General features: G+C 34.8%; 1 protein-coding gene and 1 long non-coding RNA gene across 9 annotated transcripts in view; one reads left to right on the forward strand and one right to left on the reverse strand.

The window, feature by feature from the left end:
• Positions 1-201: 201 nt before the first annotated feature.
• The window catches only part of LOC125050181 (oxysterol-binding protein-related protein 6-like), a 45059-nt gene continuing 23005 nt past the window's right edge, over positions 202-22255 (reverse strand). For 5 of the 7 annotated variants that reach the window (XM_047649833.1, XM_047649832.1, XM_047649827.1 and 2 more), the window contains 14 exons: positions 19379-19539; positions 18818-18935; positions 18088-18179; positions 17401-17520; positions 16240-16336; positions 14707-14897; positions 13361-13573; positions 5685-5855; positions 4362-4475; positions 3760-3901; positions 3291-3405; positions 2440-2562; positions 1398-1518; positions 202-407 (listed from right to left, as the gene is read on the reverse strand). In XM_047649833.1, coding sequence (XP_047505789.1) covers positions 1416-1518; positions 2440-2562; positions 3291-3405; positions 3760-3901; positions 4362-4475; positions 5685-5855; positions 13361-13573; positions 14707-14897; positions 16240-16336; positions 17401-17520; positions 18088-18179; positions 18818-18935; positions 19379-19539 — 1760 coding nt within the window. In that variant the 3' untranslated portion in view covers positions 202-407; positions 1398-1415. The remainder of the gene's footprint in view (positions 408-1397; positions 1519-2439; positions 2563-3290; positions 3406-3759; positions 3902-4361; positions 4476-5684; positions 5856-13360; positions 13574-14706; positions 14898-16239; positions 16337-17400; positions 17521-18087; positions 18180-18817; positions 18936-19378; positions 19540-22255) is intronic. The other 2 variants (XM_047649828.1, XM_047649831.1) reach the window with 1 other exon arrangement.
• On the forward strand, positions 6977-13194 carry LOC125050184. Of its 2 annotated transcripts, XR_007117106.1 has the most exons (4): positions 7130-8230; positions 9167-9348; positions 12484-12821; positions 12927-13194. It is a non-coding gene; the product is annotated as an uncharacterized LOC125050184 (long non-coding RNA). The 2 variants fall into 2 exon arrangements; XR_007117105.1 differs by lacking the exons at positions 12484-12821; positions 12927-13194 and having other exon boundaries at positions 6977-8230; positions 9167-9352.

A 22255-nucleotide genomic window follows, 5' to 3' on the forward strand; every position in this document is an offset into this window, starting at 1 on the left:
ACTGTTAGGTATAAAGAGTCACTGGGTGGTCACGAAACGTTTTCTATTGGTTACAGACAAACGTTACGGCCCGTTACATGGGGGGAGGGGATCAATAATCTCCAAAAATTGCGTAATACTTGAACGCTCCCTTACTAAAAACAGGTTTGAAAACATAATTTCTTCCCAAAAACATCAGAAAAACGACGCATGAACCTTTATGAGCCTATTTAACTCCTTTATTCAATTTAGTGTTCGTTCGTCGTATACGCGTACGTACAAATACGTACAATCTGTTTCTGTAACATTGCTATCTTTTGTCTGTGGCTTAGTAGTCATAAGTAGTAACGCTAAGTAGTAAGTAGAATAAAGCTGGAAGCGACAAGCGGACACAACCTCTAGCACAGCACTTCGCGCTGCGGTACATACTGAAAAAGATAAGTGTTTTATTACTATCTATTTAGTCTCGGAAAGAGAGCTGTCGTTGGATAGAAAGAAAATTATTGTGAATTATATTTATTTGTTTTGTTGACAACATAAGAACAGAGTGTCTTCCCCTTAATAGAGACTGTAAGGAGTGTTATTAGAGACTTTCTTATGTTAAATATCTTTACTTTGACTTAAATTACTTAAGTTAGGCTAGATCGTAATGTTCTTTTAATCTATTCAAGTATCATAAATAAGCAAATTTTATAGTTTTTCGTATTCATTTTTAGGTTATTATAACTTATAAAGAATATTATTTTTACCCATATACATACTATGTAAAACAAAATATACGGAAAAATGTATTATCCCGGGTGCCGGTTAAATTTATTTGACAAATCGGTACAAAAAATTGTCCATAAAACTAAATATTGTACTCCATGCAATGGGTTATCTCTTCCTTTTATTGAAAACTAGCTGGCCTGGCGAACATCGTACCGCCTAACAGTCGATTCTTTATTTTTTTAAATACTTATTCTGCTATTAGGGACACCGGTCTAGCTAGCAAGATAAAAAAAAAAGAGAGTTGATAAGACATATACATTATATCAAAAAATAAAAATTTACCTTCCCGGAACCTCTCCACTAACACTTGAACTTTATGGTATGGTATTAAAGTTCAAATTGACTTTTAAGTATTATTACGAATATTTTGTATGGGAATATAGAAAAGACTTTTTAGACTTTTTCACTCAATTTTTTAAATTTTTCTTTCCGTAAGAACCATCCTCGTACTTCAAGGAATATTATAACATAAGAATTGGCCAAGTTAGTCCAGGCGTTGTTGAGTTATGCGCTTACCAACACATTTTGCGATTCATTTTTATATTATAGATTAAATAACGTGATCATAATTATTTGAATACATTGTGTTGTTGTTAATAAAAGTACAATGAAAAGGACAATTTGATCGCATGTTGCATTTAACGTACATATAATATCAGAAGCGGTCACCACAATCGCGGCGTGTGGAGATGCATGTAGCCGTCGGCCTGCGCACGCCAATACTCCCCACCGTACACCCACGTCTCTTCACCGCCCTCTGTGGCTTTGCTGAAATAAGTATAAAAAAAATTTTATACTGAAATTCAAGCGGGTTTTTTTTCTTCTATTTAGTAAATAACATTTACTATGATTTTTAACTTCATAGAATGCTGACAGCTATCATTTTTTGACACGTCAGAGATTACAAACCTTTTTGGCTGGGCACATTTTTCCTTTTCAATACGAGTCTGAGCATCTGACTCTATACATACATTTTATTTGTTTATGAATGTATCATGCGGTGCTCAACATTAAAAGTAGTTTTACTGATAATTACGCCCCTTTTCATCACAAACAGTAAAAAATTCACAAGTAAAGAAAATATTTTATTTCTTTAAAAAGGTTTAGCAAACCTAGAATTAGTAGGCAGTGATGCCAGCTAAAGAATAAAATAAAGTAATTAAAGTTAATTGATATATCGTTCGTGATATTAAAATATTTGTTATTTTTGTATTAGTTCACTTGAGTAAGTAAATATTAAGATGTAGGTACCTTCTTGTAGAACCAAAAAATACATAGCATTTTTTGTTTGTGATTCTTATCTCATTTGTCAAAGGGTTCAAATTTGTCCCATTTTCGGTGGAGAACTTTTTTGTAGCAACACTTATGAAATGTCAGAATTCCACGGAATTTAAAATCAGAGTATAGTTTCATACAATCGCATTTCATTACTTTTATTACAAAAAAATCATAATTTTTCCAAACGCGTGTTTTCAAAGTTGAAAGCAAATTAAATGTATTTTTAAGATCACATGAAAACACACGTACACCTCCACACATTGCACATTCCACACACACAGAAGCAAATTATTAGTACATTATGTTCGTCTTATGTATGACTTACTTATACAGTAAGTAATACACATATTTGATATAACCAATAGAATTTACACTTGGAAACTATTTAATTAAGGATGAATTTATAATTACCGGAACCAGGCAGGCACGTGATCAGGTCTGTCCCTTCGTCTCTCCCGTTGCGATTGCTCCAACTCGTGCTTGAACTGTTCCGCGGCGTCCACGTCGCCTTCTTCTAAGGCACGCTGATCCGGCCTTTAATGTCACAAATATTTTTTATTAATTCAAAACTTTTACACCAAAAAATCGCTGATTCTGATGCCTGGGAAGTTGTGTAATAAAGACATATTCCCTGTTAAATAACCGGAATATTTTATTAAAAGAAAATTACCTGAAATATGAGGTATATTTATTTCAGAAAATATTATTAAAACCTTTTTTATTTCTATCACCATACAATAATTATTTTAAAAAACACAAATCAAAATATTTAGTTTAAAGTGTTTATCATGGGAAAGCCTATTCTATATCTCTTCACTTATACATATATCCCAGCCGCCGCTGTGCAGATCATCCCTCCATCTATTTTTTATTTGACGACTCATTGGTCTAGTGGGTAGTAGCCCTGACTGCGAATCCATGGGTCCCGGGTTCGATCCCCGGCTGAGACGAACATCACTGTGATGAGCAATTGGTGTTGTGCTTAGGTCTTGGGCGTTTAAATATGTATTTATATGTCTATCTATCTATAATATGTATATATATCCATTGCCTAGTACCCATAACACAAGCTTCACCAGCTTAGCATGGGACTAGGTCAATTGGTGTGAATTGTCTTTAAAAAAAAATCTATTGACCAGTTTATCTGTCTTTTTTCCCCTCTCTGTATCATGTCCATTTCTCACAACTACCTCTTGTCATATAAATTCATAGTAATGTAAAATACAAGTACGTAGTAATAGAATTCTTATAGGTTTACTCACCTAAACCTAGTATCTGTATGCGGCAGTATATCTTTCAATCCTGGTTCCATTTCGTTAAGTTCCATCGCGAACCGCGTAAACCCGTAGTATAACTCATAGTCAGGTGGCATCGCACCTGTAATACAAAGAATATGCAAAATCGGTAAACAATAGACGAACGACACACAGAAATGTTTATGGTCTTTGTCTATGGTTTTTAATTTTTTGGTCATAAAGTATATTTAATAATCACCACAGCCTAACGAAACTCGGTTGTCGCTGGCTCACATTAATGCTCCTAAACACAATAAAAAAACAGGATTTTCTGTACTATACTATTATAGTCTATACAATAATATCTCTATAGAGAAGTACGCAGTTTATATATATGTGTACGTACCGGGAGTGCGAGTACGTACGTACGATGGCACGACGTCCGACACGATCGTATTGAAAGACAAATTTGTATGACAATATAAGTAATTCTTACCAGGTCTCCACAGACACCTCGCTGCAGGTGGTTCTCCAGCATACAACGCTTCCGACCATCGGCCGTGCAATCTCAGGCGTGAAGTTTGCTTCGAGTAAACCGCACCGCGTACTTCGTGACGCGTACTCGACCACGAACTTGCCTACAAATTGAAAAATTTATATTTTTACTGTATTCATAAACGTACTATAAACCTGAATTAGCCTAACCTAAGCCTGAATAACCCTATGTGAGGATTAAATTACGTAGTCTGGGGTTATTTTTTATTACTATTAATTAAAATAGTTATATATAAGGGAGCGTTCAAGTATTAAGTAACGATTTTTTGTCCTTTTGTAAAACGTTACGATGCGGGGCAGGGATTGAATCACGCGTTATCGTTAATATTATTTTCGACTTTCCAGTACTTTACACCACATAATGGTATATTTTAGGTATAAACAGTCACTGGGGGGTCACGAAAAGTTACACTATTGGGTAGAGAAGAACGTCACAGCGCGTTACATGGTAGGGTTACAAAAACATTCAAATTATTTTACGTTTCAAAATCAAACTTCTTTCCACCTTTATTAATTAATTAAGTATAATAATGAAATTATTACCTTAACAAAATTTAGTTTGCAGCTAATATCCGACCCCTGACAAGTGATAAGCATATCTCCATACTGATCCACCCAACGCTGTCCGCCAAAGAGATTGTGAACACAGGTTGTTACCTGGAAGGAAAGGTATTAATTATTTTTTTAGTTTACACTTTTTGTATTATTTTATTTTTGACGTGACAACGTCTTATAAATCGATGGAGCCGGCTGCACGCACAAAAAAACATGACGCATGCGGCGTTACCTCTGAGGCGTTCCATTTAAGGCTTGAAGTGCAAGCGAGAGCGCGGAACGAGCGACAAAGAGGCACAATCGGCCTCCGCGTTCGGCAGCGTTCGTAAAAAAATTGAAATAATAGTATTTATGCGTACAAATAAATGTAACTTGATCAATTCAATTGTGATTTCCATTTACCTCCTTCTCTATATCCATACAATATATATATATTACAAATAAAATTAAAATTTCTTTTGAAACATGCAACCATTCCATCAGTATTTTCTTACGACGTTGTCACGTTCAACTATCGTCAGTAATCCGACTTTACAGACAGCCAATTTTTTTTACAGAATAATACAGTCTAAATCATAATATATTACATTTAAAAACCACTGCGGTTTGTATGAATAATAGCAGTCTAGTCAGGAGAGCGACAAATGCAAATATGTTATCTATTGTAGTAATCGAAACCTTTTTCAAATCTCTTATTTTTTTCTTACTTCTTATATTTCTTACTTATATAAAACATAGCTTAATTTTACATTCATAAAAAAATTGTCATTCGTATACAGAATCATTAAAACCATACACAATCTGCCCTTTATTATAAAGTTTTTACTACTCAACCAATTTGTAAACAAGATTGCGTATAAATTCTAAATGGAACATATAACAAAGATTTTTTGAAGTTATACTTCTTTAGGCGCGTTATGAAAAATTGATGAGAGTGAAATTTTACGATGAGCGCGCACCGTGACACAAAATTAACAGAATGAAGTTGCCCACGGAAGATGCTACGGCATTGGACATAATTTAAAAACAACATTCGAATAATAATAGAATTTATGTAAGAGAATAATAATAAATATTTATTTATTTAATTTTTCAAATGTAAACTGAACTTTATTGACTATAATGACTCCTTTTCCAGTCTTTGATTATTTGAATTATAATTAATCATTTGCATGCAATCAAAAACTATTTTTAATAATGCCAAAGAAGTATAACTTCTTACGCACGTACATAAGTACACGCACCCTTTTTATTTTATTTTTTTTAATTTGGAAGGATAAACTATTTCGAATATTTTTCTCAAAATGATACCTTATTCCATGTGTAGTGATCTCCAGTCGGCAGAAGTATGAGGTGCACTCGACCTGCGGGCTGGAACTCCATGGACTTGCCCCAAAATTTGGTTTTTATCCGCGCCTCTTGCCAAAATACCCAGCGGCTGGATACAGCGTGACACGCAGATATAGGCGGATGATGGGATACCTGGAATTATATTATCTATATATATATAATGAAAATGGTCTTCGTTTGAGGCTCAATCACGCCTAAACCACTGATCGTATCGACATGAAACTACCACCATTCGATGCGATGATGGTTTCCTAGATGGTTTATGGCTATTTATTTATTAAATTCCAACGTTTTACTTTTTTATTGCTGTTTTACTTTTATGAAAATTTATCCATACGGACTTCACCGCGGAAACATTCGGGGAGGCTTCCTAGAACCTCTAAACGTCAACATCTGTTAAAAACTCGATTTTCGAAATATTTCAATTTTCTTAGCGGGAAGTTAAAAAGAAGAATAATAAAAATATGAAAAAAAATAAAATAATGAAACATAAAATTTATTTTAATTCGTCCAGCAAAGCGGGCGCGAAACGGCTAGTTATTTATACTATTACGATTACAATCAGCATCTAACAATCTAATTTCATATAATATGTATTACTTGTGATATACATTGTGTTTTCCTGTCCAAGTCGATGTATTTAAAAGATAAAGGATTACTAACGTTGATATAGTCATTATGCAGCAGCATTGATCTAGTGGCTTCAGTGTGAGCCTCTCATCCCTGAGGTCGTAGGTTCGAACCCCAGCTGTGCATCAATGGACTTTCTATGTGCGCATTTAACACTCGCTCATACGGTGAGGAAACCGCTTACCTTAGACCCAAAAAGTCGACGACGTGTGTCAGGCACAGGAGGCTGATCACCTACTAGCCTATTACAAATGATCATGAAATCGATACAGAAATCTGAGGCCCAGACCTAAAAAGGTTGTAGAGTCACTGGTCACTATAAGATGTTGTTAGAAGAACTGAAGAAGTTGCGAGACTTGTTTTTTTTGAAGTTATGTTTTGATGGCATATAATGCATATCCACAGCAAAATTAAATTATACTGTATCCATAACATTTATAAAATAATAAAATCAGTAGCCGAACTCACATTTATAAAATATCCATAAATAAAGTAGTAAATACAAAAACATATCAAAGAAAAATGAAAATAAATAAAATAAACGTTACTCATTAAGAAGTGTAAGTTTTGTGTGATGGTGTGTATTGATCTATATATCTTAAATATTTTCTTTAATTTTTTTTTTTTTTATATAATTTTATGGCCTGGTAACGAGACCTTTAAGCCAAGTCTTATTTTCGGTCACTAAATTTCACTTATTTTCCTTCATTTAATTTCACATGTTATTCTTATTCAACATTCCACTTGTTTTCTTAAATCTTCCCTACTGTATTTTTAACGTATTTATATAATGCACTATAACACTTTTTGTTTTTGAGCAAATCACACAACTGGCGGCGGGAGGGATCACTAACTTCCATTATTTCACTTGCTAATAGTAGTCTATTAAAAATGAAAATTTGGTTTTGGCATTTAAAAAAAATATGATTCATATCTGCGATCTCGTTAGTGCAGAAAGAGCAAACATTGTTATCTATAATATTAAGTTTAGCGAGGTGTGCGGGTGTAGTGTTGTGACCAAAACGCAATCTGTTGATTGTGGTAACGAACTCACGACTAACTGTATCCAACTCATAATCTTCATACCAGGGTCTTCTCAGTAAATTTTCTTGTATACTTCCATACCATTTTCCTTTAAGTTTTTGATCTTCTTTCCATAAATTTGCCCATATATCTTTTATTGAATTATTTATATTATAATAATAATCGGTCATAGGAACATGTACCACATTTCTGACATTAAGAGTGTTAATCCCTTCATATGCAGCTTTGTCTGCTATTTCATTACCAGTAATACCTTTATGTGAGGGTACCCACATAAAGGCAATAGTTACATCTTTCTTATACAACCGCAAGACAGTATCTTTAATTCAATAGAGAATATAATTGGTTTTAAAATTATTAAGAGTAGCATGCTTAAGACTATTTAAAAGACTCAAAGAGTCTGTCAAAATTAGAAAATATTTACAATTGTTTATAGAAGTAATCGATTTTAAAGCTGCAAAAACTGCATATGCCTCTGCTGTAAATATGGAGCAGTTTTTATCTAGAACAAAGCTTTGAGCAACATCTTTTTGGGAATCATATACCGCACTTCTCACAAAATCATTGCCTTTACTGCCGTCAGTATATATAGTATAGTACTTGTTATTTTCTTCTTTGAAAGCCAGTAAGTCTGAATTATTTTCAATTGAATTTGATAGAATCGTAATAGGATGTGTGATACAACTGTATGAATGAGTGTAACACGACCAGTGAGAATGTTTTTTGATGTTTGAATAATGAGATTGTATTTCTGTAAAGATCTGGCACAAAGTTGGAGATGTACCTGTCAGAAGATCATTTGGTGAAGTGAGAGGACCATCTATATTGATTGGGTGAGGTATTATCCTGTTTATAATTTGTAAATTATTTGATGATAATAGTTTCAGACAGTATCTTTCTGTAAGCATAAGCCGTCTCAATATCAATGGCATAATATTAGTTTCGACTTCCATGGCCCTTATGGGAGTCGAACACATTGCTCCTGATATGATCCTCAAAGCCCTCTGCAATATATCCAATTTATGTGTATGAGTGCTATTTAAATAAGCCAAAGAACTGTAATCAAAATGACTTCTTACAATAGATTTATATAATATAGAAAGTATTTTGGGATCTGCACCCCATGAAACACCTGCTAGACATCTTAAAATGTTAACACCTCTTAATGCATTTCTAGATACATATTTAATATGTTCTTCAAATGACAGCTTCTGGTCAATGATAATACCCAAAAATTTGTGTGAGGTGACTCTTTGAATGACATCACCATTATATACAACATCCACTATTGGTGTGTCCTTTCCAAATATCATGGCATTACTTTTGGCAGCATTTATTTTCAAATTTAATCTGTGTTGATAATAATTACTTAACTGCTTTAATCCAGTGTTAACATTTTCAATGGCTACTGTTAAATTTACATCAGAACTATACAACACTAAATCATCTGCAAATTGAAGTATATTTACATTTTTAGTATTCACATATTTACATATCTCACAAGTATACAAGTTATATAACAAGGGCGATAATGTTGCACCTTGTATAGTACCCTTTGATGCAGTTCTAGGTCCATACAAGATATTGTTATGCCTAACATATAGTATTCTGTTATTAAGGAAATCATAAATCCATTTAGATAATTGTCCTGGTATACCAGAATTACTGAGTACCTTCACCAGTATGCCAGGATCCACACTGTCAAATGCACCTTGCACATCTAAAAATACACAAACTGTGTGTAATTTATTGTTTTTTGCATTTTTCAGGTCAGATATCAGAGAAATGAAGCTATCGGCACAGCTTCTTCCTTTACGGAAGCCATATTGAATATGTGGTATGACATTATTGGATTCTGCATACCAGTCAAGTCGAGATTTTACCATGTTTTCAAATATTTTTCCAATACATGATGATAACGAGATTGGACGATAGGAACTAATCTGTTCAGGTGACTTATCTGGTTTTAATATAGGTATTACACATTGAGTTTTCCATGAACTTGGTATGAGTTTTTTATGCCAGAGATTATTAAGAATATTCAAAAATATCTTTTGTACAGATTCAGATAAATGTTTTATTAATAAATATGGAAAATCATCTAAACCAGGACTAGTATTTCTTCTAGATTGTATACTCATTAAAAGTTCAGACCATGAAAAAGAATCCAGTAAAAATGTTGATTGAGGATTCTCATTGTTAATATTAAAATAATTGTCTAATGAATCTGAATCAATCAAATTGTTATTATCTGATAACTTATCTAAAAGTGGCTGTACAAATTCATCCCTATATGATTTATTACCAGTTCTGATTCCCTTAAACTTTTTAATGAGATTCCATATTTGACTGATGGGTGTAGTTCTATTGAAACTATTGCAAAAACCAATCCAACTGATTTTTTTTTGCTCCTTTATAGTGTGTTTTTTTAAAGCATCTAATCTTTTATAGTTGATGTAATTATATTCTGTTGAATTGTTTCTATACAATTTCAGGGCTTCATATGATTTTATAACGGCTTGTTCACATATACTGTTCCACCAGGGGGCTGGTGGTCTACTTCTAAAGTTAGTCCTAGTGAATCTAGGAACTACCATTAGTTTGAGTTTATTAAGCCGACTACAAAACTCATCATAAGATTTCATTGGATTCTCTTCACTAACCATCATGTCATGGAAGACCAAACCAGACAATTCGCTATACTTTGTCCAATCTGTTTTATCATATAAAAATCTGTCAACATGTTTATTAATTGTGTATCTTTCAATGCACATTGTAATGTTTGTTATGGTTGGATAATGATAACTACCCATAGCATCATCATGTACATACCATTCACAAAGTGGAGCCACCTGTGGACTAACAAAGCTTACATCTATTGCTGAGGGGTTGCGTGCAGGATAATTTACTGTAGTAAAACTACCATTATTCAAAATACATAAATCACATTCATCAATTATATTATATAAGTTATTGCCTCGACTTTTCGTAGACAGGCATCCAAAAGCAATATGATGTGCATTGAAATCACCACTAACAAAAATAGGTTTTGGTAATCCTCTTATAATATTGTGCAATCTATTCATTCTTATATTCCTACTGGACGGAGGACAGTACACACAAAGAATAGATATAGTAGTATTTTCTGTGTATATACTTATGGCTATTGTCTGTATATCTTCATAAACAGTAGTATTTATGACATTATGTTTCAAATATGGTTTAATTAATATTCCTACACCATTACGAGGATTTTTTGAATTTTTATTGTAGAAATTATAACCAGAAATATAAAAAGAATGGTGTTCTTTTAACCATGTCTCATTTAGTAAGCAAATATCAATATTTTTTTCATTTAAGAATTTTGTAAGAAGATGTTTTTTATTATTTGCACCTTGAACATTAAATTGCGCAATACGTAGAGAGTGTGTTATATATGGTTGTGTATCCATTATGTTGACAGATTCTTAATAAGTATATCTTTTATAAATGTTGCTGTGATGGGTTCATTATCAATCTTATTACCTATTTGAACCAGTGTTTGTACTAGGGCCATAAGTACATCATTGTTTTCAATTATTTGTAATTTTATATCATTAATACTTACAGCCTGTGAGACAGGCTTTTTTTTTTTTTTTTTTTTAAACGTTTCCAGATTATTCCCCGACTATATAGTCGTCGGAGGTGTTAAAAAGCTTACATAAATGTATTGGTAACCCGAATGTTTACTTTCTATTACTATATTACTACTCTACTACTACCTATTTCTTTTGACAACCCCCTGCATGACCCTCACAGCAAATCCCAAAAGGATGCCCCTCAACCTAACATTGAGCATTATTCCCTTCAAACTCGTCTCCGTTACCCTCATGCCCATAGCTTGCTCAGCGTTATACCTGTCGTATCCATACATGGGACAGTCGGTCAGAACATGCAACACTGTCTCTTCAGCTGCATCGTCACAAGGACAGGCAGCACTTTGTCTAACCCTGAACCTGTGAAGATACGACAAGAAGCCACCGTGACCTGTCAACATCTGAGTAATCAATCCCGTTGGTTTCATTTGTTTAATTATCGAAAAGGCCGAAGCAACATTTGGAAGGAATAACTTGGTTATTGCAGCTGTTTCACCGTCTCGATATCTGTGATTCCATTTTTCTATCGTGTTTCCACGTAGACAGTTCTTCAAATGCGATATGGGAAATCTATTGTACACGGGCGCCTCTTCTAGATGCGCAGCTTCCTTTGCTAGTTGGTCTGCTCTTTCATTCCCCTCCATGCCCGAATGCGCTTTAACCCAAAAAATATCAATTATTTTGTTGAGTAAATGCGCTTTATTTATGTTCTTACGAATTTCAACTACAAGGGGATTGAAAGAGCGACCACCCGCAACACTTTCGAGTGCACTTCGGGAGTCACTATATGCGCCGTAGGTTGTTTCTGGGTGACAAAGGATCCTTTGAGTCGCTTTAAGAATAGCCACCAGTTCAGCTTGATACACGGAACAGCATGAAGATAGTTTCAATTTAAAAGTCTCGAATTCGGCACCATTTTTCCATAAGGAAACGCTGGCACCGACCAATTCGTCTACTTTACTTCCGTCCGTATATATCTTTACTGCCGGTGCATCTGTTCTAGGACGCTCTTGTTCTCTATAGGCTATAAATTTGATATCAGGTTCTTTGGAGGGGTGAGGAATACTCATCCACGATACTCTTTGCTCCAGGTCACCTTCCAATTCAGACTGAAATAATCCTCTCTTTGCTTCGTATAGCACAGCGGCCTCCTGGATTCTAAGGTCTAAGGGCAATAGTCCAGCGAGGATCAAGCTGGCATTCAGTGATACGGTTCGGTAAGCTCTGCAGAGCTTCAGCGCGAAGCTTCGTTGTACTGAATTTAATTGCTTCCTAATTCCTAGCTTTTTAGTGGCTGGAGCCCAGACTGCTGCCGCATATAAGATTATCGGCTCGATGACTGCTGTATAAATAATATGAATTACATCTCGGTGAGACAGGCTTATTTACAGATTTATTTACATGTTTTACATTAGGTTTATTATTTACACTAATTACTTTTTTATTTATAGGGTTGGAGCGTGGTGGAAGAGGAGGGAACTCATCATTATCTTTTGTAATGGCAACGCTTGCATACGTTATTTTATTTTTCTTTTCTAATATTTTCTGCATTTTTATAGGACACAATTTAGAAATAGCTAAATGAGGTCCATTGCAATTAGCACAGCAAATCTCATTTGGCTTACTGCAGTCTTTATAGGAATGTTCACCTGAACAAATAGAGCAACGCTCTTTGCCATTACAAATTTTTGCAAAATGGTTAAATTTAAGACATTTAAAACATTGTTGCAGAGGAGGAACATATTCAAATATTCTCGTAAAAAAAATAAGTCGTATTGGACACTTTCAGGTAAAGTATTTGCCAGAAATGTGATACTAACAGTTTGTGTTCTGACTAATTCATTACCAATTTTAAATTCTAAAACCTTAAATTCTGTGTTAAATGAATTTTCAGGATATAACCTTTTATAATTGGGCTTGCGATATGCCATATAAGAGTCTTTCTCACCACCTTCGCCGCCAGCATCAGAAACATCTTGGAGATCTTCTAACCGCCGTCGTGGTCTCTTTTTTGAGGTGGGCGGGTCAAACCCGCCCCCCTCGTTTCCTTCCATTTTAATTATTTATTCACTATATTTATATTTAATTTGCCAATTTATACTGTTATTTACAAAGAAATAATATTTATTTTAATTAAAATACAATTTTGAAAAAAAATTGAACCGCGCTTTTTCAACTTCCCGCCAAGAATCGGCAAAGGTGTGTTATTATAACAAAGTCAATAAAGAGATTGCGAACCATAGACTATCATTTTCTTTAAGATATGTCGCCATAGACAAAACAAGTCATAGTGGTCGTTGTTCTGTGTTAAATAAAGTTTAAACTAACCTGCTCAGCCAAAAACTTGAACCCCTTATCTTCTCGCACGCATTCGTAGGTCTCCCCTAGGAGCGGATTAAAAGGCTTGCTCGCCGCTCTGTGAGCGCTGGCGGCGTACGAACTCACAGCGAACGCGGCCACCAAAGCCATTCGATTCACGGGGTCGTCGCATGTTGACGCTGAATCGAGGAGTTCCGAGTACTCTAGCTCTTCGCAGAGACGCTGTGGGATTTCTTTCAGTTAATAATCTATATATATATAATGAAAATGGTCTTCGTTTGAGGCTCAATCACGCCTAAACCACTGATCGTATCGACATGAAACTACAATTTTTCCTAGATGGTTTATGGCTATTTATTTTTCGAATTCTAACGTTCCTTCATTTTTTTATTGCTGTTTTACTTTTATGAAAATTTATCCATACGGACTTCACCGCGGAAACATTCGGGGAGGCTTCCTAGAACCTCTAAACGTCAACATCTGTTAAAAACTCGATTTTCGAAATATTTCAATTTTCTTAGCGGGAAGTTAAAAAGAAGAATAATAAAAATATGAAAAAAAATAAAATAATGAAACATAAAATTTATTTTAATTCGTCCAGCAAAGCGGGCGCGAAACGGCTAGTATTAAATAAAGAAAATTTAACCGACTTAAAATATCTACAAATTCGCTTTTTGACGAATTTGGACTTGGTTGCTGGAATATATCTGCTTTTTCGAAAAAATATAGAGACGTTATTTAAATTTAGCACACGTATTAATGACCCAAAATAGATTATTGTATACTCTGATTTTTAATTCCGTAGAATTCTGACAGCTATCATTTTTTGACATGTCAGAGATGGTAAACCTTTTTCGCCGGGCACATTTATCAATTACAATACGAGTCTGAACATCTGAGTCTATACATACATTTTATTGTTAGTTAATGTATCCATTTTATTAAGTGCGGTGCTCCACATTAAAAATGGTTTAACGTCGAGTGATAATTACGTCCCTTTTCATCACAAACAGTAAAAAATGCACAAGTAAAGATAACATTTTTTTTTAAAAGGTTTACTAAACCTGGAATTAGTAGGCAGTGATACCAGCTAAAGAATAAAATAAAGTAATTAAAGTTACTTCGATATATTGTTCGTGATATTGAAATATTTGTTATTTTTGTATTAGGCCACTTGAGTAAGTAAATATTTAGATTTACCTCTTTGTAGGTAAAACATAAATGAATTATTTTACAATAAGAAATAAGACTTATGGAGGTCCTAGAATACCGTAAATATAGAGATATCCATAAATCAGATTCAAAAGGGTTTCGGTAAATATAATGTTTCGAGTATTCGGTGTCATAAAACTAACCTGCAGCATATTTAACGGTTCGTTAATAGTAACCGGCATGGATATCTGACTGAGATCTTTTCCAATGTTCTTATATAACAGGTTCCAGAGAGATGGACCTCCTGGATTGGGTCGTGGTGCTGGAAGAACTCTTCTTCTGCTCCATTGTTCCCCGCCATTCTCTGTGGGTCCGATTTGTTCTGTCGCCACCACTGAAAAGAAAAATCTTATAAGATACTAGCAGACCGGCCAAGCATTGCTGTGGCTAAGGTTTTTGTTATATTACATAGTAGCAAACTATTCAAGGGAAACGGTAGGAGAACACCAGTCGTGGGGACCACCCTGCTTTTTTGGTGGTTATGCCATTAAATTGTAGCTTATGTGAAACGTTGGTACTTTCAACACAGCGCCATCTGTTAGAATTGTGACTATCAAATAATAAACAAATATTTTGCAATAAAATAATATTGCGGGTATAAATTGAGATGTAAGCTATCCTATCTTTTAAGTTGGATCAAACTACACACGGTGTGCAAATTTGATTGATATCGGTTCGGTAGTTTGGGAGTCCATAGCGGACAAACAACGTGACACGTAATTTATATGTATTAAGATTGTTTAACTCACCCAAAGCAATTCGTTTAGATAACCTGTTTTATACTTTAATGAAATCCTAAATTTAGTTTAACTAAGGTTAACACGATATGATTAGACTGTTAGGCGGAACGAAGTTCGAGTAGCATATATACGCCTGTTCGGGAACACTTTGTGACCGGTGTAATGAGAGCTCTGTGTGGTAGGTGTTAGTTGGTGTTTGAGGGTTCATGTTATGTTGGTGATTTTTGGTGTTTATAGTAAACTAGCCGTTTCGCGCCCGCTTTGCTGGACGAATTAAAATAAATTTTATGTTTCATTATTTTTTTTTTTTCATATTTTTATTATTCTTCTTTTTAACTTCCCGCTAAGAGAATTGAAATATTTCGAAAATTGAGTTTTTAACAGATGTTGACGTTTAGAGGTTCTAGGAAGCCTCCCCGAATGTTTCCGCGGTGAAGTCCGTATGGATAAATTTTCATAAAAGTAAAACAGCAATAAAAAAATGAAGGAACGTTGGAATTTAATAAATAAATAGTCATAAACCATCTAGGAAATTTCGCATCGAATGGTGGTAGTTTCATGTCGATACGATCAGTGGTTTAGGCGTGATTGAGCCTCAAACGAAGACCATTTTCATTATATATATATAGATTTTTTGTTAGAGCTGTGTTTGGGTAGTGCGATGTATGTGGCGGTGGGTCTTGGGGCTCTGGTTTCTGGTCGGCTACATTGTAGAGGGGTCTCGGAGCTCTGGTTTCTGGTTGTTGTGAAAAACAAAAAATGTGAAACAAAAAATTTACTATGAACACCAAAAATCACCAACATAACATGAACCCTCAAACACCAACTATCACCTACCACACAGAGCTCTCATTACACCGGTCACAAAGTGTTCCCGAACCGGCGTATATATGCTACTAGTTCGCCGGGTCAGCTAGTAACAAAATAAAAACTTACTGGCAGCCTCACTATTATCGGAGCTGGCCGATCCTTCTTCACTGCTTAGTGAACCCGCCTCTGATGAAGAATCACCGTCCAGTTCAATGACACCAGTCTGTCAAGAAATAAACTCACTTGTAAACTAAATTATTTTATACCGACTTAAATAATAATCAGTGGCGCTACAACCTCTTTAGGTCTTGGCCTCAGATTTCTGAATCTGTTTCATGATCATTTTTAAATCTGATAAGCAAGTAGGTGATCAGCCTCCAGAAATAAGTGAGTGTAAGGGTGAGGCCAAACGAGCGTAATTTTGTGAGTCGTGAGTCGCAGAATTTCGTTCGCAGAAATTCTGTTGGGATGCCAGACGAGCGCATTTTATTCAGTTACTATCGGATGTTTGTGTCGTGCAATGGAACCGTTGAAAATTTTGTGTATTTACGAAGCATATTTAGAAGATGAAGAAGTAGATAATGCCAGAAATGGGGGCCAGCTCGGCCCGCGCTGGCCCCCTCGCCCCCCGCAAACGCAGAATTTCGTTCGCAGAAATTCTGTTGGGATGCCAGACGAGCGCATTTTATTCAGTTACTATCGGATGTTTGTGTCGTGCAATGGAACCGTTGAAAATTTTGTGTATTTACGAAGCATATTTAGAAGATGAAGAAGTAGATAATGCCAGAAATGGGGGCCAGCTCGGCCCGCGCTGGCCCCCTCGCCCCCCGCAAACTCGATTCGGTCCGAATAATGCGTGTGAGTCGGCAGACAACTCATTTTGCCTCGCCGTGTGAATGAAACAGCCCTGCGATTCTGTAACCCACTTTTCGAACTCACACAAAAAGGTGGGAGCTTGTAGTTTATTGTTTATCAGAATGCTAAATCATAAAATGACTGCTTCACGACTGATTTGAGAGCGACCGCAGATGCGAAAACCGCTGGGTGAGTTCGAAAAGTGAGTTAGAGAATAGCAGGGCAGGACTTTTGTATGAAACCGAATGCAACAGAAATTACGCGACCGAAATTCTGCGACTCACAACTCAAAAATTTACGCTCGTTTGGTTTCAGCTTAAGATTATCAAGAAGATGCTCAGACACTCAAATCGAGATTCCGACTTAGTATACACTCAGTTTCATCAAAATATATACTTGAGATTAACCATACCATATCGAACTACTACTAACCTCATCAGCGTTTATAAGATTATTCTCCTTGACCTCTCCGTTGTCATATTCTTCGGCGTCAAAGAACTCCGATCCAGACACACAAGAGGAACTGTAGCTTAGAGAGTGTTTGAATTGGTTCTGTAAAAAAATGGACCACGGTCTATATAAAATGTCCAGAAAGATTGATTGTAAAACTTTCGTGATACAAATTTGAAATAAAAATATTAAAAGCCTGCTATATCTTTGGACTGACTGCTGAATTTAAGTTTATGGCGTAACTAGATTAGCATAATATTCTATTTTAATCGTATGCAATCCATAACAAGACAGCGCATATAAAAAGAGAGAAGTTGGGTGTCTTATGCTAAAAAACTAAACAACAATGTATACATTTTTTACTTTATGAATATTGTCTATCTTTCTATCTTTTATACTTGTGTGTCGTAAGTGTTCATTAGGCCAATTTTAAAGATATTTTTGCCGTGAAAATTATACATACAAACAATGGCACAAAGCGTCAAAATATGATTAAAAATAACCATGCTTCATAGTAAATATGTCATTATGCTCTACCCTTTAAAACGTGAGTAGACTTCTGGAAAGGTGATTAAATAGTTTGATCGCCACGGAATTGCTATGTGTATACTTTATATATTAGGAATCTAATGGAGTGAAATTATATATCTAAAAGAAATAAATACTTACATGATCAGAATTCGCCCCCATAGACGATATTTCAGCCAGGTCCGAAGCGTCGTGAATGCGGGAGAGCCGCGAACGTAATTCTGTACGTAATACTTTACACGTCATTACTTATGCACTCCGGTAATAATATTTCACGAAAAAAGCATATATTAATTATCAGTGCCTCTAAAGGCCGATTTACATTATCTTAGTGTTTAGGAGAGTGCTTTAGTACAACTTGAAAGGCAAGTTCTTTAGCGTAGCGTTTACTAAAGCAAGTAGCGTTTACATGTTTCAACTAAAGTACTATCCTAAAGCACTCTCCTAAACACTAAGATAATGTAAATCGGCCTTAAGTCTAATTTAGTTTAGTTACTTATAGCATCTAATAAACGCTAACCAAACATAGGTTTCTCATATAAAAGGACGCTTGTTAAAAAGTGCCAAATTTTTGTTGCTACACAAACACAAATATAAAAACTGTATATCTGTAATCTTAAAAAAGGATGGGCAAAAACTCCCAAAGGAAAAAAGCACTCCCCAACTCAATTCTTTGTTTCCCAACCTTGAACTCTGGTAATTCAGTTAGCAGTTCAAAGGAGATATTTGTTTGACAGGTAGGCCGTATTGTACTGTACAATTGGTAAAAATCCTACTGTTTAAAAATTATGGTATGCTATATAAATTGAGAGATCTCTTCCTATAACAAAGGAAAAATAAAAAAATGCAATTAAATATTGAAGGTTCCCACCAGAATTCTGCTGTAATGCCGTGGATAGATTCGTTCTGAGTGCAGCAACCACGCCGCTTGGCGGTGCCGGGCTCTCCGCTGACTCCATGGCTGCGCGGAGACGACCACGTTCGCAGACCTAAAAAAATCACCAAAATTACTGGACTGTGTGTGTGTTTTAATAGTCAATCGTGATAATTGTCGGCATACATTTTAAAGCGTTTATATAATTTATTGAGAAGAAAATAATTTTAATTCCTGATTTAAACGCTAGAAAGAGCACATCTTCACATTATTCAAACCCCTTTGACACAAACTCGACGACAATATGTCACTACATCTTTGCTGACAGCTTGACACACCAAAGCAAGTTCTTAGATACAAAAAGGTATCCTAACAATTTTATTACAAGATTATTATTATTATTCAATTAATAATGTCAGTAAACCTCTGCTTTGATCTATTTTTATTAACAGACTATGTTTCATCAGGAGCTCCTAGGGTTGTTTGCCACGAAATCCAACTCTTCTGCTAAAAAAATTAGTTAGACATATTGTATCTGATAACTCTTTAATAGCTCACCAGCGTGGCAACAATGCTCTTCAGATTTGTGACCAGGTCCTTAGCGAGTACCGTAAAGTCTTCTCTCAGCTGGTGGTCCGGAGTGAGGCTTGTGAAACTAGTAGGACCTGCATTAAGAACCTCAGCCCCTGGAAGAGATTGAGGCCTGGTGGCTGCACACGCTGAAATATAAAATTTTTATTTAGATTGTTTAAGTCGGTGCGACAAAACATCGTGAGTAAAAGACATGCCTTTGAACCAGAAGTCGACAGCTGTGTCAGGTACAGAAGATTGATTTCCTACTTGTATATTAGAAAACAGAAAGGACGGACATCGATTCTGCTCTTTTCAGATGAAACAGATATTGTGTGAGCGAGACAAGAATAGTTCAGTTATTGCGAGCCGAATAACTGTTTTTAATCAAGTCCACGACTTATGATGTATGAAGTATGTTTCAAGTAAAGTAACTAAAGTATTGATATCTCTTTCTCTCACAGCGTAAACTGAGTTGACAAAGAGAAGAATATGGTTTAGGGTTCAATTAAGTAAATTGTTTTGACACACCTCGTCTTTGTATACTAATTTATACTAGGGAATAATATAATAAAACCATGTATGGAGCTAAAGTAAACTATACAACATTAAATTTTCCCAACCAAATAAATATGTACGATGTGTATCCAAATCCATGCACTAATGTCGCAGACCACACAATACAAAGTAATAAAATCGTGATGAATAATACCCTAATCTACAACATATTACATTAAATCTACACCTATCTTGTTCAAAATCTATAAAGAACTAATTAATATTCAATTATAATAATACTTCTCATTACTATATAAATTAGTAGCAGTTTCAGTATAGGATCCGTTAGCGCAAACTAGCCCGTATGTGGAAAACGTACTGGATTTTGACATACAGTTTGTATGTTCAGTAGTACATCGGGGATCAGTACATTTTTTAAGTCAGGAAATGCATTCTGGTCATAGTTCGCGCTATGTCTTGGCTCTGAACCTAGGCAAGCGTAAAAGTGCGTAACGCTCGACCCCGAGAACGATCAAAACGTACAAAGGTTTGCACCCCGTAATCAATGCGCGCGCTCATACGCTAAAGAATTGTCGGGGAAACCGATTGAAACGGTGTTTGTCAGGCACATAAGGCCAATATATATATATATCATTCTAAAGCGAAAAGAAAATTAGGACAAAGTTAAACAACTTTTTAATAATATCAACTTTTTACCTTTCTAACCTATTCTACTAGAATAATGGACATCTAGGGAAATTTACGTTCTAATGTAGATTTCAGTTAATTAAATACAATTTAATTTTCTGACGTAGTGTGTATCATATTAGGGTTTTACATTTTGTTATTATTATTATTCGTAACTTTACCTATTTGATAAAACAAAATTGCCTGAATTCACTTTACGTGTATTAATAAAGTACAAGATTATAATCATTTTATTAACTGAAATTGTCTTAAAACTTATAACGTAAAATTCGTTAGGTTCCCGTTTTTTGCAAGAGTTAAAACCAATAAGATCCAATTACAAAAAAAAATCCCCTTTACTAGCTTGTACGTCGTCAACTGTTTAGTTTAAAACAATAATCTATAAAATTCTAAATATTTTAAACAATATATCAACGTACATTTAAGATGTTTTTAGTGCTTTTCAGTAGTCCTGATTAAGGATTACTCTACGTCTCTATTGGCTCAACGAACAATATTTGTACGAAAAATTTACTTCTGCGCATACTACTAGAGGTATAATATAATTTAACTCATGAGCTAAGAAATCTAGTTACAAATGTTTTTTACTCACATTGGTAGCCCCTCAGTAATCGCATAATGTACAGAACAAGAATCCTTCCGTAAGGCACGAAATAACCGCCACTGTCACTCGACATATTTAATACACTTTGATAATTATTAAATTTACTAATTTAATTTTTTGATAATTTCTAAACGGTGCAGTAAACTTCTCTAATTCTTCCTTCCCAATATTCAATCGAAATGATTTCGCAAATTTGAACTCTCAAAAGGACTTTTATCATATTGTAAACACGCGGATTCTGTGACATAATCACCAGATCTGTCTTATCAGATAACGCACTACCGGTCACAACTTGAGATTAGTTGAAGGTCATTGTATTAGATAAACTATAAACGCAAACAATAAGGTATCGAGTAATAAAAAATGTAGTCTATTAAAATCCTATTGAAGTAATCAACCAATAATTTCTTGAAGAGCGCACCAATTCCTAAAAGGTAAAGCCATCACGAGATTTGACATTCTGAGTCGCGGCAGTAAAAAGTTTTATAAATGGTATATAAAGTATCATTTAAAAATACATGTGTGTCTACTTATGTACCTACCCGCGTTAGAAGTTATACTTCTTTGGCATAGCAAGATAAAAATCTTTTTAAAATTTTTATCTTTCGCCTCATTCTACGTTTGTAGAAAAAAACGACACTAAGAATAGAAAAAAGGTATTTCAATTGAAAGTTTTATTATAACGCATTATCTAGTTAAATAAAGTTTATTTAAATATTACAAAAAAAATATTTCTACATAATTAAAGAAATGGACATTTTCATTTATTTTAAATCTATATGTGACGGTGTGCGCGCGCATTGTTAAAATTTACTCTCATAATTTTTCCCTAACCCACCAAAAGAAGTATACCTTCAAAAAGTAATTTAAGCCATTTTGCAAATTGAAGAGACCAGGGCATTAAAACAAAATCCCTTTACGACATTCGGCCCACTACCGGCAAAGGAATTTGTATGAGAATGTCATTAACTCACGCTCTCACGTGACCATTTCCATACAATTCCGTTTGGTGTCTGTGGGTGACGCCTGTCGCATAGCGATTTTGGTTTAAGCCC

This window comes from Pieris napi, chromosome 6 (assembly GCF_905475465.1).
Source record: "Pieris napi chromosome 6, ilPieNapi1.2, whole genome shotgun sequence".
Lineage (NCBI taxonomy): Eukaryota > Metazoa > Arthropoda > Insecta > Lepidoptera > Pieridae > Pieris > Pieris napi.